This window comes from Mustela nigripes, chromosome 1, assembly GCF_022355385.1.
Source record: "Mustela nigripes isolate SB6536 chromosome 1, MUSNIG.SB6536, whole genome shotgun sequence".
Taxonomy (NCBI): Eukaryota; Metazoa; Chordata; class Mammalia; order Carnivora; family Mustelidae; genus Mustela; species Mustela nigripes.
Window position 1 is genome coordinate 52,051,126 of NC_081557.1, and position 15,512 is coordinate 52,066,637.

The following is a 15,512-nucleotide window of genomic DNA, read 5'->3' on the forward strand; positions in this document are numbered from 1 at the left end:
GCACAGACATGGTCCCACCCAAAGCCATGGATATGTCCCACCGATGGGGATGTACAGGTCCTCCCTCCTCAGCACCTCCACGGCCTTGCTTGGCCTGATGTGCTGTGTCCACAGTGCTCTCTCTCAAGGGAGCAGAGGGTAAGCAGCCCCGTTCAGCATTTCCGGAAAGTCCGGAGTAAAAAGGTTAGGCCCAAAGTCATGCAAGGTCAGGAACGGCAGTAGCGTCTCGCAAAGCTAAGTCTAGCACTTTCCACCACACAGCTGTTCCTGGCTCCATACACACAACATCCATGGGCCTCTCACATTTCCTCTCTCTTGCTCCAGTGCAGGCACACATGCACACACGCACACACACGCAACCTAGCATCTGTGAGTGCACCCACCCACTGGGACATTTTTCCAATGACCCCCAGTTCCGTGTAGTGCCAGCTCTGTTTCCCAAGGGCTCTTTTGAAGAAGGACAAGTTTGTTTAGGGCTGAACCTGCCCCCTGGCCCTCTGCCCCCAGTCAGGGAAATGAATTCCACTTGCTTCTGTCTGCCCACTCTGAAATCAGCCCAGGGGCTTTGGTGAGTATGCTTTGATGTTAGAAGCCAGTTTAATGAGTGGGTTGTGGATTTGTTTGCTTTTTTTTTCCCCTCTGTAAGACAGAAGTCTCATTTTCCTAAGAACTAAGGAATTATCACTCCACTACTCTTCCTTCCCCGACATCCTGAGAGCCTGAGACCTGGACTCCCTGCACAGTGCTCACAGATACCCAGAGGGTGAGGCTGGTTAGGATGGGAGAGGCAGGGAAGGAAGCAGTGCACTTACAGGGTTTCATAAATAGGGCTTACATGGCCTCATCAACAGCCATTTTAGAGAGGACCAACAGTCTTGGAAACGTGAAGTGCCGTCAGGAGGCAGTCCCTCTCATTCGGGGGCTCTCATCTGCCTGGCTCTAACTCCATCGTGCTTTCCCCTGTGAAAGCTGTGCCCCTGGGGTACATGGCCTCCGGCCTCTGGACGCAGGCACTTCAGCCTTCCAGTGGGAACAGTGTTCTGGATGTGAGGAATAATGAGCCCTGTGATAACAAGCTCTCAGAGTCAAAACGATTAGTCAGGAACAAAGCACTGCCTGAAAGGGAGGGAATAATTCTATTTTTATTGTTTTTGTGTCAAGGGGCAAGTTTACCCACAGGATTCATACTGGAATGCATCAATTAATATCGCTCTAGGGCACTTAGTAACGAGGACCCTGATGGCTGCCCGGTTGCTCAGCGAGAGAATTCTAGATAATTCTTTGTGGAGACTAGAGCAGGGAGAGGATTGAGGGGTATCTAGACAAAGAGTTTCTGGACTGGCACAGGACCCTGCTCCACTCTGTCCTCCTACTTAGGGCCCAGCGAAGGCTTTCCCCGAGCTCCCGGGTCTGGCCATGCTCTGGCGTGCTTTGCCAAAGGCCACCCTGATTTCTTGGTTGATGAGGTCCTGCCAGGGATCTCTAGGAGAAAAGGAGAAACAAGAATAATAAGACCACCACCCAGAATAGGGGTGGACATTTTGAGCCCCCAGGTGCTCGCGAGGAGCCCCTTCTGCTTCTTGGGCTTGTTCTGCTTCTTGTGGCAGCCCCACCATGGGCATCCCCAGACCAGGCTCGGAGAGGGGCAATGTCATAGACTCGTGTGCATGCACAGCTTCATGTCCAGCAGCCTCCCAGGAGGTGGGGAGCAGGCTCCACGTCCATCCCCTGCTCCAGATGGTTGCCAGGAAGTCAGAATGCTATGGGCTGAGGGGTTCTTGGAGTACGAGGCATATCTGGGATAGGGACCCTGGCCCCCCCGCCTGCACACACCTTCATTTTCTTATTTGCTTCCCTTATATGCCTGGAGGAGGGTGGGTTAGGGTTATGGCCTTTGCTTGGAGAAGAGAGCAAGGCTCTGAGTGACAGCCAGGGCCTCACATCAACCTGGCAGGGGACACTTTTGAGCCCGACTGGCAGGGGTAGAAGGAAGAGAAGGGAGCATTCCGTGGAGTGTTTCTGTGACATGAGATGGAAGGCACTTCTGCGAGCCCTGCTGTTTTGGTTGTGTCCCCTTCCCCTGATCTTCACCAGCTTCCCCAAACATCCCCAAATAAATAACGATTAATAACTTCCGCAGGTATGGTAAATACAGAAAGGGAGGATAAAAGCATCTTTAGAAAACTTGACTTAAAAGAAAATCATGTTATAGCATATACTGCAAGTAAAAACTTCAAATTTCATAACTGCCTTATAGCCACAACTCCAAGACAAGTCCCCCTAAGCTCTTCCTGTAGAGATTTTGGGTGTGCGTGTGCACACACGTGCGTGCGGGGGTGTGTGCGTATCTGCTGGTCTGTCTGTGATCTCATCTCCAGACAAGCAGAGGGGCACGTGGTGGCCTTTCCATGCATGCGTGTATCTGATGCCCACGACGGAGGTAATGTGGGTGTGCACACATGTAGGCACACTTACGTTTGTGGGCCCACGTGCTAGGACAGAGCCCGTGGGTGAGGTGGGTGTTGATTCCCCCCTGCCTGCCTGAAGGCCTGGGAGGCTCCCAAGTCAGGTAGAACTCCCTGCGACTCATCTCAGCTCTCTCTCCTCCCTGAGCCAAGAAGATGAAAACGTTTCTGGCACTTTCTAAAGTTTCCATCCGGGAGTGGAAAAGTCATCAGCTGACAAGCTCGGGATGACAAATGGTTGCCAGACCTGCTATTCCCGCTCCTCCGATGGGGTGGGCCAGGGCCTGATGGGAGCCAGCGGGAGCTTGCGAGCCCCCCTTCCCTGGGCTCCTGGCACTGAAAGACCTGTGGTGTATCCGCCAGCCAGATCTCCTGGAGCTTATGTAAGCAGGGAAAAGTTCCATAAAGAACTCAAAAAGAAGCGTCAGGAAGCAGCAAGTGCTGTGGGGATGCAATACTGGGAGATGGGAAGGAGGTGACAGCAGGGTTTCCTTTAGTGCATGGCATCAGAGCGGCCTGCCGAAGGAGCCGCATCAGAGCTGAGGCCCTGGGGACAGGACGGGAATGGGCCAGGGCGCCTGGATAGCAGGCACGGAGGCTCTGAGTCAGAAAGACGTTCAGGGTGTTTTAAGGTAACAGCAAGGAGGTCCCAAGCCGGTGGTGTGCAGTGGAAGGTGGCCAGTCCAGGGGCCGGCCCAGGCCCCAAGGAGCAGGCCTCCAGGGCACGAGGGAAGAGTTTGGGCTTGAGCCTCAGAGTAATAGGGAGACCCAGAGGGTGTTAACTGTGGGACTTTCCTATGGATCGTGTTCGTGTTGTCCTTCAGACCTCGCTGGGGCTGCCAGGTGCTGGGTGGAGAGGCACAGTGGATAGGGGAGTGGTGAGGCGCCCCTGCAGAGGGCAGGAGACAGGTGCCCAGGTGGAGCCCTCAGGGGGTAGGAGAGGAGCCGCTGGGGGACTCCTGGACGGCATCCTCCACCTTTCAGACGGAGGACGGTGAGGCCACCCACGAGGAGAGAGCGCTGGAGGAGGACCAGGCTGCCAAGTGGACCTCCCGAAAGGATCTGTTGAGGGACAATGAGCGCTCCATAGCTCGGAGCTCTGGAGGGGAGGTCAGGCCGAGGCGCATGATAGACATCATCAGCGTCTGGGTGAGAAGGGAATCCCCGCATTTCAGGGGAGAGGCATGGGGCTGGCTGACGTGGAGCCTGAGGAGGGTGAGTTGGAGAGGAAGGAGCCCAGCTGGGAGGACTGGGGCATATTTCTGGGAAGAGGGAGGGCAAAGGGGAAATGCTGCTCCAGCTGTGGGTCGGGTTGAGAACCAAAACTGGCCCGCAGATCTAGAGACACGGATGGAGGTCATCAGTGACCTGCACGGAATCTTCTGCGTGCGTGAGGGTGAAAGTCAGACTGCGGGGGCTGGGCAGGGAGTGGTGGGTGAGGAAGTGAAGTCACCATGAGCTGACAGGCCTTCTGAGAAGTGCGGCTCCCTGTGGGGGTGGGACCTGGAAGGCTGGGAGACCAAGGCCTGCTCTTGGAGGGGCAACAGAGGCGGGCTGGAGCAGAGGACCTTGGTGGACAAGGAAGGGACACAAAGGGCCATAGCTGTTCTCCTGCAGATGGGTGAGCCAAGGTACTGTGGCTCTCAGCCCCGGGAAAGGCCCCCGGGGCCACCTGTGTTCCTCACCCCACATGGCTGCCCCAGCAAAGTGTCCCCACAGACACTGTGAAGCAGGAGGACTCTGGGCTGCGTGGAGGCCTTTCTGAGAGCAGAAGCTGTTTCTGCACCCAGGAGGCTGGAGTGGCCTTATAAAAAGGGAGCCCTGTGTGTCCTACAACCTGGCCTGTACACTGGTGTGGGCCCGCCGCCCTTCACTGGCCCTGCTGGGCTGGACCCCACTCTGTGTCAGGGGGAGGCACTTGAGATGCCCTTGGAGTCCCCAGATGGCAGATGGAGAGGAAATGGCCTCTGTGAGCAGCTCCCTGCCCATAGTCCCTACCCCACCAGTCAGGCTAGTCTTTTCCCCAGAAGCCCATGTGTATCCTGCACACTTCCTGTCTTCAAGAGGGAGCAGCCTTGGGTGGGTGGTGGGGGGTGCTCTGGAAGAGTTGAGGAGAACCAGTCAGAAGTTCTGATGACAGAAAACTCTAGTGGAGCTCAGCCTCCACAACTGCAATGAGCCTGTGGACCCCAGGACCTTCTCATCTCTAGGAAACTGTCATTTTTGGCCACTGGCGACACCCGGCCACTCTGCTCTGGGCCCTCTGTGGACTGGACTGTCTGCTGCTTGAGAAGAACACATCGCAGCAGAACAGCTTTCCCTCCCTCCACCAGCCGGCCTGTATCCCTCGGGGAAGGACACAGGGTCACACAGGACAGACGACAAAGGGAAGAGCCAAACTACCAGGCAGGCACCAGCGCTGTCCTTTGATCTATAAATTCCTCATCTGCAGAAATAGTCTGAACGGCGACAAACGCCCGGTCACTTGTTATCAGCGCGTCACGGGGACCTGGCTCAGGAAGGGAAGACTGCGCATGCGCGGCCGCAAGAGCGAGGTTGCCGCAGCTCCGCAGGGCAGAATCGACGCCGTCGCGAGGGAGGTGTCTCTGTGACGTGCTCTGACCCAATGCAGAATGAAAGACCAGCCCAGGCAGAGACCTCAGCCACAACCCACGTGGCAGCAATAGGCCCTCTCTCAGCAGTGGGAACAGGGGACTCCTTCATCGCTAAAGAATTCTGTATTTTCCCAGTTTTCTACATTGGGCAGGTGATACTCTTATAATCAGAAAAAGAACAAACCCAACTTCAAACAAAAGAGGCTGAGCTTTGGGGGAAATTCCTCTTACTCACCCAGGTTTGATGTCCAGAGGTGTGGGGAGGGCCCCGGGGAAGCCTGCCTTCCCCACCAGCCAGTAGGTCTCCTCTACGCCCTTCCCCTGGAGGAGAGAGGAAAGGGGATTGAGCACAGCTTCTCAGGCAAGGCCAGAGGAAAGGGCACAGCTGCGAACAGCTCCAGTGCAGAGCAGCCTCTGCCAGACTGTCTGGGTCCAAATCCTGGCTCCTTCCCCGGCTAGCTGTGTGACTTGGGCCAACTTACTTCACCTGTCTGTTCCTCAATACCTCATGAGTTGTTGTTCTGTTAGAGAAGTAACTGAATAAGAATAAATCATGAATTCTATGACCAGCAGATCTGGCATGCTAAGATCCCAAGATGCTACACTCTGTGATTTTCCCCAACTGTTGCAGGACCCCTTGACTGGGATAGGGGTATGGCTTCCTGGAACTTAGGAGTAGAGGAGGCATTAGGGACTCTGGGTCCAGGGATGGGTATTGCCCCGTGGAGCCCCCAGGCCATCTTGAAGGAGGTCTGATTGGTGGGCTGCCCTCCCCGACCCCTCTCTGCATTCCCCTCCAGCATCAGAATCCTCTGTTCCTCAGGACATCTCATGCTTACCCTGCAAACAAGCCTTATTCTAGTTCATGCTTCCAAACCTCCAGAGCAAAGGATTGCACACATGCCAGCCCTCACAGGCTGTGTGACCGTGGACAATTTGCTGCACCCTCCTGCTGTGACATTTCACAGTGGGATGAAGTCAATTCCACGGAGCACACAATTTCTGGGCTCCTGTCATGGTTCTGGGCCTTTAAATGTCTAGGCCGTCCTGGTCTTACCACCAGCCCCTGACTGTACCCAAGGAAGTAGGGTAGAAAGAAAAGTCACTCACTCGTGGGAAAACTAAAGCATTATATTTATTGAATGTTAACATTTCAAAAAAGAATGCAGAGGTGCTCGTGGGCAGGGATCCCCTGGTATCACCCCTGCAGCAGCAGAGGGCGGTCGTGGGAAGGGTGGGTGCACAGAGAAGGCAGGCTAGCCACAGCCGGGGAAAGGGAAGCTGGGTGTCCCCCGGTCGGGGCAGGCTTCCATGGGAGGTGAGATGTGCTCTAGGGTCCTGAGGGATGAGTAGGAACCTGAGGATATTATGGAGAAAGCATGGGCCTTAGAGCCATCAGCCGTGGGATGCCACCTACCTGACTGCAGACGCATCACTTCGCCAAATTTCATTTCCTCAACTATAAAATGGGAACATTGATCCTTCTTTCATGATTGCTGGGACAATGGTGATCAGCTCCATCCTCAACTACAGACAGGCATTTCCTTCTATGTCAGTCAAATGAGTAAGAATCTTGCCTGCTGCCCACAGAAACTGGAATGGTGGTGGTGGTGGTGGGGTCCATCAATTCCAGGAAAGAAAGTTCCCTTACCTTTAGCTCAGTCTGGCCTCTGATGTCAATTCTGTAGCCTTCGTCCAGGCTGAGCAGTGTCTGGACTGTGCTTCTGCTGACGTGAATTCTGTATGCTGACAAGAAAGGTCACAAGTCACCACCTGGAAGCAGCATCCCTAGTATTCGGGAATATCATCAAGACCAGTAACAGGCCCAGTTCCAGCCAGTAATGTAAAATTCTGATTTAGACGACACCCTTCACCTGACCTTTATGTCCCTCTGGTAGCCTATTGGTCACTAAAATAGAGGCCTTGAGGAAAAGCAAACTCCATAGACTGAGGGCTTAGAGGAACTTAAGATGAAGTCAGAACCCCTAGGAACATAATTTTCACTTACAGGGAAGTTTGTAAAAGCTGAGTCAAAGCAGATAAGCAGTTATTTTTATTTTAAGAGCAGGACTCCCTACTAGGGCCCACATATCTAGTCATTCAGGATGTGTACCAAATGACATTAGGGAACACGTGACTTCTACAGCCAAAGGCTGAGGTCCTAGGACTCCAACTTTTGCACCTGCTCTAACCAAGCCATCAGAGTGGCTTCTCCTGTCAACAAGGGCCTAAAATGGCATTTAAAAATTGAGAGGGATCTCCTCCTTGTAAAGACGTGGAAACCAAGACCTAGAGGAAGAGTATTTTCCTCGAGGATATCAAGCAAGGCAGTGACAGATTTGGGCTAGGACCCAGGCTTCCTGCCTCTCAAGTCATTGTCTTCTCTTATGAGATCATCACAAAATCCCCATGGAAAGTTAAAAGATCCAGTGAAATACATTATCTCCATAGAGTTGTTTCACTGACAACTAAGGTACGCTGCCACCAGGTGGTGGTTTGATTACTAAGCTCTGTTTCAAACAGCCAGGCTGCAAAGGTTGTTGAGTCCTCACTCAGGCAAGACAGAAATATCCAACACTCACGCAGCCCTGTGGACTCCATCCGGGATGCAGTGTTAACAGTATCACCAAAGAGGCAGTACCGGGGCATGGTGAGACCAACGACCCCCGCCACACAGGGTCCTGAAACTCAAATGTACCCAGTGAATTCCTGGAAGTCCTAGACCCAAAAGAGGTTCCCATCACAGTCTTGCCCTTCCCCCCACCACCCCCAGCCCTACTGTCTCTACCCCACTTCCTGGGCTCCAGCTGGGGGTGAAGATGAAGCTCTATGGAATCTCCGACCATACCCAGAGAGGAGATGATATCTGTGCCAGGGGGTAGGGGAACACAGATAAGTCAGAGCCAGTTTTTGTTCCTGGGGAGCTCCCAGCCTGGTTGGGCGGGGTGGGGGGTTGTGTAAGCTGTGATCAGTATTGTCAGATGGAAGGATCAGAGCTGTGCCAGCCCAGAGAGAGTGGTCTGATCCAGCACAGAGGATCCAGCACAGGAGGTAGTGCGTGAGCTGTGTCTTGGAGGACAAGAGAATGAGTGGGCAGGGAATGGCAGATGCCAAGGCACAGAGACAGAGTCCACGTGTCTATGGGAAGCGGCAGCAGCTGGGTGTGGTTGGAGGGCCAAGTGGGAAATAATGGGAGTTGAGTTTGGACGGAATAGCAAAGGGCCTGGGAGACTATGGAGGGGGGTGTCAGGAATTTGGACTTTATCCTATAGGGGAAACCATAGAGGGAGGAAGGGGTGGGGGCCTGAGAAGTAGGTGTTAGAGACCCTGTGGTCTCTCCTAGATCCATCCGAGCGAACATGAACATTTTATTGCTTGCATAATCACAGAAGGTGTCTGTCCTGCCTCTTCCATCAGACTCTCAGCTCCTCTGGATGGCCTCAGATGACTCTGACAGAGGCTGAGACAATGTGTGTGTGTGTGTGTGTGTATTTATATATATGAATGAAATTGAGCATCACAGATTCTTTGACTTAAAACATCTCAGAACCTTCAAATAACAGAAGAAAAAGAGGAATGCCAAATTTTCTATCCCAGAACTTTAGAATCGCAGAATCCCAGAAGCACACCAGCCCATGCCCCCTAGCCCGTCACCCCCACGGCCCCCCATTTGTACCGGAGTGAAGGCCAGCGCGGATGTAAATGGGCACGTCGGGTGCATGCTTCATGCGGAAACCTCTCACAGAGCTGAGGATATCCAGGGACATGTTGGCAATCTCAGCCGCGTGCCGACTCCCGTTGCGCCGCGGCAGGCCTGAGGCCACCATGTAGGCATCCCCGATGGTCTCCACCTAGAAGCCACAGCCTTCACACCCCAGTGCAAGAGCCCGCCCTGCTGGACTGTCCCAGAGCCCGCACAAGACCCTTCTTGGGGAGCCCTGACCCACCCTTCAAGTCTCCAGCCCAACGGTGTTGTCTCTGTCAGGACCTCCATTCCAGGTGCCCTAGCAACAGTCAGATCTGCACACTTCATAATCACCTTGGTCTGAATTGCAGTTGATGGTGCCTCTGTGGTTCCTCCCCACCCACCCTCCTTAGCGGCAAGACCTGGGCACCCCTGTCTGCACAATGCAAGGTGACGTATCAGGACTTCATTTGGAGAGGAGCATGTGCATATTGGATGCACCCTGGAGGGCTTTGGAAAATAAGTACCCCTGGTCTGTCTTCCAAGGTGTACTAGAAAAAATGTAGGTTTGGGAATCATATAGATGTGGGTCCAATCCTGCTCTGCCATTTACCTTGGACGGACCACTTCACCTATGCAAGCCTCAGTTTCCTCTAAGGTGGAATGCACGTTAAAGATAGAGTATTGAAAGAACTAGGCTCTGGTTAGCAGAAGGGAGGTGGGGGAGGGATGGATGAGACAGGGGATGGGGAGCAAGGAGGGCACCTGTGATGAGCACCAAGTGTTGAACATAACTGTTTAATTACTAAATTCTACACCTGAAACTAATATTACACTGTATGGGACCTAAGATAATTTTTTTAAAAAGATTTTACTTATCTGAGAGAGAGAAGGCACAAGCTGTGGGGAGCTGCAAAGGAGAAGTGAGAAGCAGGTTCCCTGCTTGACAGGTGTGGGGCTCGATCCCAGACCCTGAGATCATGACCCGCACCAAAGGCAGACGCTTAATCAACTGAACCACCCAGGCACCCCGCCCCCCCCAAAAAATTGTTTTAAAGGAACAAGGCTTATTAGAGCTGCTCAATGGATGGACATCTCTGTCTCTACCACCACCACCATCATCACTTCCTTGGCTGATGGTGTGGGAGATGAAAGAATCCCAGGATCCCAGAACTTGGAGGTGCTTTAAAGTCCACCCACCTTCTTCCTCGATGCCTGGCCTGGCCTACTTGTACCTCTTGATAGGAAAGTCCCTCTTCTAGAGGTGGCTGCTTCCTCCTCCAAGTAACTCTGATTTAGACACAGATGTGTACTGTGGCCTTCTGCTCTGCCCCTGGCTAGGCTGCCCCTCCACCAAGTCTTTCCCTCTCCAGCTCCTGCACTGCGTCTTCTGCAGTGAGCAAATGCTGGCACGTCGGGACCTGGGGAGCAGAGCTGTCCTTCTGGCCCCCCACATCTGCTCTCCCTCAGCACCTTGGTGGGCAATAATAATAATAATACGTCCCCTGCCGCTAGGGGGCGCTGTAATTCATTAAATCTCTCCCACATTTGCTATGGACCCTGCCCAACTACCTTTGTTTCTCCCTCACCCCAACACCAGGCAGTGGTCTGCCCTAATCATGCCACATTCTATTAGATACTTAAATTTGCTCCCAGTGGGCTGGCAGTTAGGGATTCCCATGATTTGCAGAATTTCCGGACAATTCCTAACCGTTGCTCCTGGTTGCCCATGCTTCCATCAATAGGAACCTTCCTGCGGTCTGCAGAGACCCTCAGTGCTTGCTTGATGGCCTGGCCTTTCTGCCTCAAATGTTCTCTCTCAGTCCCTATTTGCTGAGATCCAAGCCCACCCTCAGCCCAGCTGCCACTTCGTCCAGTCCGTAAGATCTTCCAGGTCACCTGTTTCCCTGCTCGGGGCTGGGAGCTCCTCCTCCCCTCCACATCACCTGCTGACGTCCACCCAGCCCTGGTGGGCTGGCGGTGAATGTGGCAGGGGTCAAGGGCATGGCTACTCCCCTCTTCATACATTTCCAGAGACGAGAAAGACCTCCCACCTCATGCCCTGGGAGGGAAAGTTATGAGTGAGCCCTGGCTATCCCTCTGCCCACCCACTTCTTCCCACAGGAGAGAGGACCCTTGGTCTGCCTGGCAAGGTTGGAAGAAGGACTAAATGCTCGAGTCCTTGGAGAGCAGCTATGACATGCCAGATGCTATTCCAAACCCTTCAAAAATATCAATGCATTAGACCGTCCATGGCAAGAATTCTACCATTTTACAGGGGAACAGTGAGTCAGAGATTTAAGTCACTTGCCAACATCACATAGTACAGATTTGAACTTGGTCAGTCCAGCTCCAGAGCCTATATGCTGTGCTGCCTCTTGATACCCTGGGTTCGGGCCCTTTCCCTCTCTATTTCGGGGAGTGTGCCTGCTGTGTGGGGTTTTCCTCTGCTACTGCCCTGCACACAGTCAGCATGTGCGTGTAGGTCAGACCGGCCTCCCAGAGGCAGCCCCAGAGACCTATAGCTCGTAGGCCCCACTTCTAGCCACCAAGCGTACAGCTGCAACTCAGGGACAGTACGCCTGCTCTGGGGACCCAGCACTGCCTCGGTTGTGTTGCCTAAGGTCCAGACTGGCGGAGAGGGGCATGGTGGTTTCTCTAAGCTGTTACACTGACCTCCAGCCTTCTGTCTGCCTTCCACCTGAGCTGGGAGAGTTTGGTGTCACTAATAATCACCCCTACAACTCCAGGGACAGAAAGGTCCCACTCTCTAGGACCTTGAACCCATGATGACGATCACTCAAAGACTCCTATGATCGTCGGCACTCAGCTGCAAGCAAGGGTATACATAGGTGCGGTCCTTTTGCAGATGGGAGGACGGAGCCAGAGGAGAAGTGAGGGCAAAGGATTCCACACTAGCAAACACGGACGTGAAATCCAACTCCACCACTGACTTGCTGTGTGACCTTAGGCTAGTTACTTACCTCTCTGAACTTGGGTTACATCTGAAGGGATAATGGCCTCTGCAGGCCATTACAAGGACTCATGAAATCCCCTGTGGTAGTCCCCAGGTTGGGCCAGTCCTCTGTAGATGTTTACCTAGCTCTGGGCCCCACCCCTGACCCTTGCCCTGTTCTGTGCTTATAGAGGGAGGCCTCAGCACCCCCTCGTGGTGGTGCTCAGCGGCATCGGCATCGAGCTGGTGAATAGAGGAACCATAGCACTTCCTCTCACATGGCTTGATGGGCAAAACCATCATAAGCCACATGCACTTCACCTCTGTTTTACAAATGGGAGTGCGAGACTCAGAGAGGTCAAGCGATTTGCCCAGGATCTCTTGGAAGCATGGCCAAGGCCAGTCTCACCCGCTGGGGCTGAGCGGCTGGAGTAAGTCCTCTCCACTCCGGCAGCCCACGTGGGCTCCACATTGGAGCCATGTCCACAAAGTGTTCATTCAGTGTGCGCTGGCAGGGAGTCTCAGACCCCCACGGAACCGGGAAATGATCGCCTGGCTGCCTCCCAACCCAGACTGGATTAAAGAGCAGTAACCAGATCCTGCTGGGGACGGAGGGGAAACCGAGGCGAATGGCGGGAGTGATGAGAGAAGCACTCGCACATCGTCAGGAACAGGCTGCCTGTTTCCCCACATCTGGAGGGGTGCGCGGGCCTTGTTTTATTTCATTTCATTCTGCCAGAAAGATGCAGACCTCTTGGCCAGAGTTCAGAGGAGACCAGAAAGCATGATTCAGAGCTGGGAGGGACACATGTGTGAGAAAAGATTAGCAGGAGAGGAAGAGACAAGCCAGGGGTGACTCAGGGCACATCAAAGCTGCGGGGCTCAGCAAGATGAGATGAGAGATGAGGAATCTTTTCCTGGGGCCCATGGGGCCAGCGCGGCTCTGGAAGCAAGAGGGAAACTCGGCCAGCATGAGAGACAAGACCTCCGAACCTGAGGCTGGGGAAGGAGTGCGGGCTCTTGAATGGGGAGCTGGAGGGACACTGCGTCCTTGGAATGTTGGTGGCTCAGTTGTCTGAGGCTCAGTGTGGACAGAGCCTGGAAGTGGTGGTAGGCATGGCAGATTCCTGGCTCTACCACCTGCCGGCTGTGTGACCTTGGGCAAGTCACTTTCCTCTCTGCGCTTCAGCGAGCTCCTCACTCAGTCCGTATCTATTTCCGAAGGATCTATGGTGTGCTGGACATTGCCAAGCACTGGAGACAGAGCAATTTAGAACCATGAAGTGTGGCTGTGCTGTCCGGGGGTAGTCATAAGAGCACTGCCCAGGAGCTCCTAACCATGTCTGGGAGGGGAAGGAGGCTAACCTGAAACGGGATGGAGGAGTAGGAGGGAGCCAGGTAAGGAGGAGGGAAAGCAGGGTCTGAGGAGGAGACAACCACATGTGCAAAGGCCTGGTGGCCCTGAGAGCAAAGCACATGTGAGGAATGCAGAGGTCTGTGTGGCATGGCCAGGGATACCATTAGGGAGGTAGGTAGGGCCAGTTCCTGGAGGGTTTTGTGGGCCACTATGAACCTGTGGCTTTTTCCTGAGGTTTTCCATGACATGAGGATGGTGAGCCCCCTGGAGGGGGTTCTTGGGATCAGAATGTCCAAGTTCAACTCTCAGCTCCACATCCCATTGGAAATTTGTAATTAGATACGTCCCTTAAACACCCATTTCCTCCTCTCTACATGAGGGCACCATTACCTACCTCACAGATTGTTAGGATAGTTAAATGGATTAGTACATAAAAAGCACTCAGACTAGAGTCCTGTAAAGAGTAAGCACTCAGTAAGTATTGGCAATTATTGCTCCTGGGATACAGTACATAGTGCTATCAGCAGACCGCTTCTGAAACTTCCTGCCCAGGCCTCTTGCCCATCCTGGTTTCTGCCCCAGGGCCTGGCCCTCCCCTGTCCCTGCCTGTCTGGAGGGCTGTAGCTGGAAAAGGACTGGTGGGTCACAAAAGAAAACTGAAGTCTGAGTGTGGTGGTTTCTGGGGAGCTCCCTCCCCACCCTCCTCACTGTGTCTAAAGCATCTCAAGACCTCCAGCAACTGCATCAGAATAAGGGGCAGATTTGGGGTGGGGTTCCCACAGCAGGCAGGGAGGGAGAGGACGCTAGTCAATTCTACAATCTCGGTTTACACAGCACTTCCTCAAGGGGGATAGGATCCACCCATTATCTGTAACCCCCTGTAAAACAGGAGTCATCATTCCTGTTTTATAGGTGAGGACATGGAAGTCCAGAGAGGGGAAGCCATTTGCCTAAGCTACACTGATGCTGGTGGCCAACCTTGGACTCAAACCCAGGATGGAGAGATGCACAAGGACTAGATCATGTAAGGTCTTGACAGCTCTGTCCCTGCTCCTCTTTCTAGTGTCCCCCAGGCACCACCCACTCCATCACCAGCCCACTTCATGTCCAGCCATTACAACCCATTCAGCATTCCTTATACTCACTAGGCCCATCCTTTCAAGGCTCCAGCTTTGGCACATTATTCCCCCACGGCTTGCCTGGAGCCACCATACCCAGACTGCCCAACACTAGGAGAAGAGCACCTCCTCCAGGAAGCCTTTCTTGCTTTTTACTCTACACATCTATCCCTAGCTGGATTGGGGGCCCTCTCAGCCTCTGCTGCCTGCCTTGATCATCACTTTGACTGTGGGTTATCTTCATCTTTCATCTATAGCACTGAGAGGTCCCGGAGGGGAGGCATGGGAGATGACTCACCTCTTGGCCCTTGCCCAGCACAGGTGGGGTTTATCTTCCCCCTTCTTGAATCTGGGTTGGCCTCTTTTGTTAAGTAAACTCTATGTCCAATATGGCTCTCAAACTTATGACTCTGAGATCAAGAATTGTATGTTCTACTGATTGAGCCAGCCAGGTGCCCCTGGGTTGGCTTTTTGACTTGCTTTGACCAATAGGATATGTCAGAAATAGCCATGTGCCCAATCCTGGCTTAGACCTCCAGAGGCTTCTGTGCTTCTGCTTTCTCTCTCAGAACACTACCACACTATGGGAACAATACCAATGGGCCTGCTTGAGTCCGACAGACTATGTGGACCAGAGCTGTCCTATTCAAGGTTCCAGAAATGTGAGAAAGCCCAGCCAAGATCAGCAGAACTTCCTATCTCACCCACACTGCCCACAGATGTATGAGTGGTCCAGCTGAGCCCAGAGAACTTTCTAGCTGACCTATAGATTTGTGAGAAGTAACAAATGCTTATAATTTTACATCACTGGGCTTCAGTATTATTTGTTATGCAGCAATAGCTAACTGATAAAAACACACAAATAAATGACAGGAAGTAAACGCATGACACAAACACAATAGTAAAGGAAGGAGGGATGTGATACCAGCCTCCCAGTCTCCTCACCTTATACACATCGTGGCTGCCCAGAACAGCATCGAACAATGTGTAGAGGTCGTTGAGCAAGCCCACGACCTCAATGGGCTCACTCAGGGCTGAGATGATGGTGAAACCCACAATGTCACTGAAGTAGATGGTGACCTGGTCAAAGTACTCTGGCTCCACAGCTGCCCCCATTTTCAGAGCTTCTGCCACAGACCTAAAGGAATGGGAAGGACCAGAGTCACAAGGTGGGAGGACCCCCTTCCCACAGTTCAGAAGTGAGGGAGGGATTTTGGGGGGAAATTCTTCGGTTGAGCATCAGGGCATCTGGGTCAGGTCTGCTTGTGGCCTGGCTGCCCTCCACCAAAAACCTGTCCCTCTCTGGACTTTACTTC

General features: G+C 53.3%; 1 protein-coding gene across 1 annotated transcript in view; it reads right to left on the minus strand.

The window, feature by feature from the left end:
• Positions 1-1,192: 1,192 nt before the first annotated feature.
• The window catches only part of LOC132017563 (guanylate cyclase D-like), a 34,701-nt gene continuing 20,381 nt past the window's right edge, over positions 1,193-15,512 (minus strand). The window contains exons 13-18 of the mRNA XM_059399387.1: positions 15,142-15,334; positions 8,757-8,931; positions 7,663-7,761; positions 6,732-6,826; positions 5,316-5,401; positions 1,193-1,482 (exon numbers count right to left, since the gene is read on the minus strand). Of these exons, the coding sequence (XP_059255370.1) occupies positions 1,374-1,482; positions 5,316-5,401; positions 6,732-6,826; positions 7,663-7,761; positions 8,757-8,931; positions 15,142-15,334 (757 nt within the window). The 3' untranslated portion in view covers positions 1,193-1,373. The remainder of the gene's footprint in view (positions 1,483-5,315; positions 5,402-6,731; positions 6,827-7,662; positions 7,762-8,756; positions 8,932-15,141; positions 15,335-15,512) is intronic.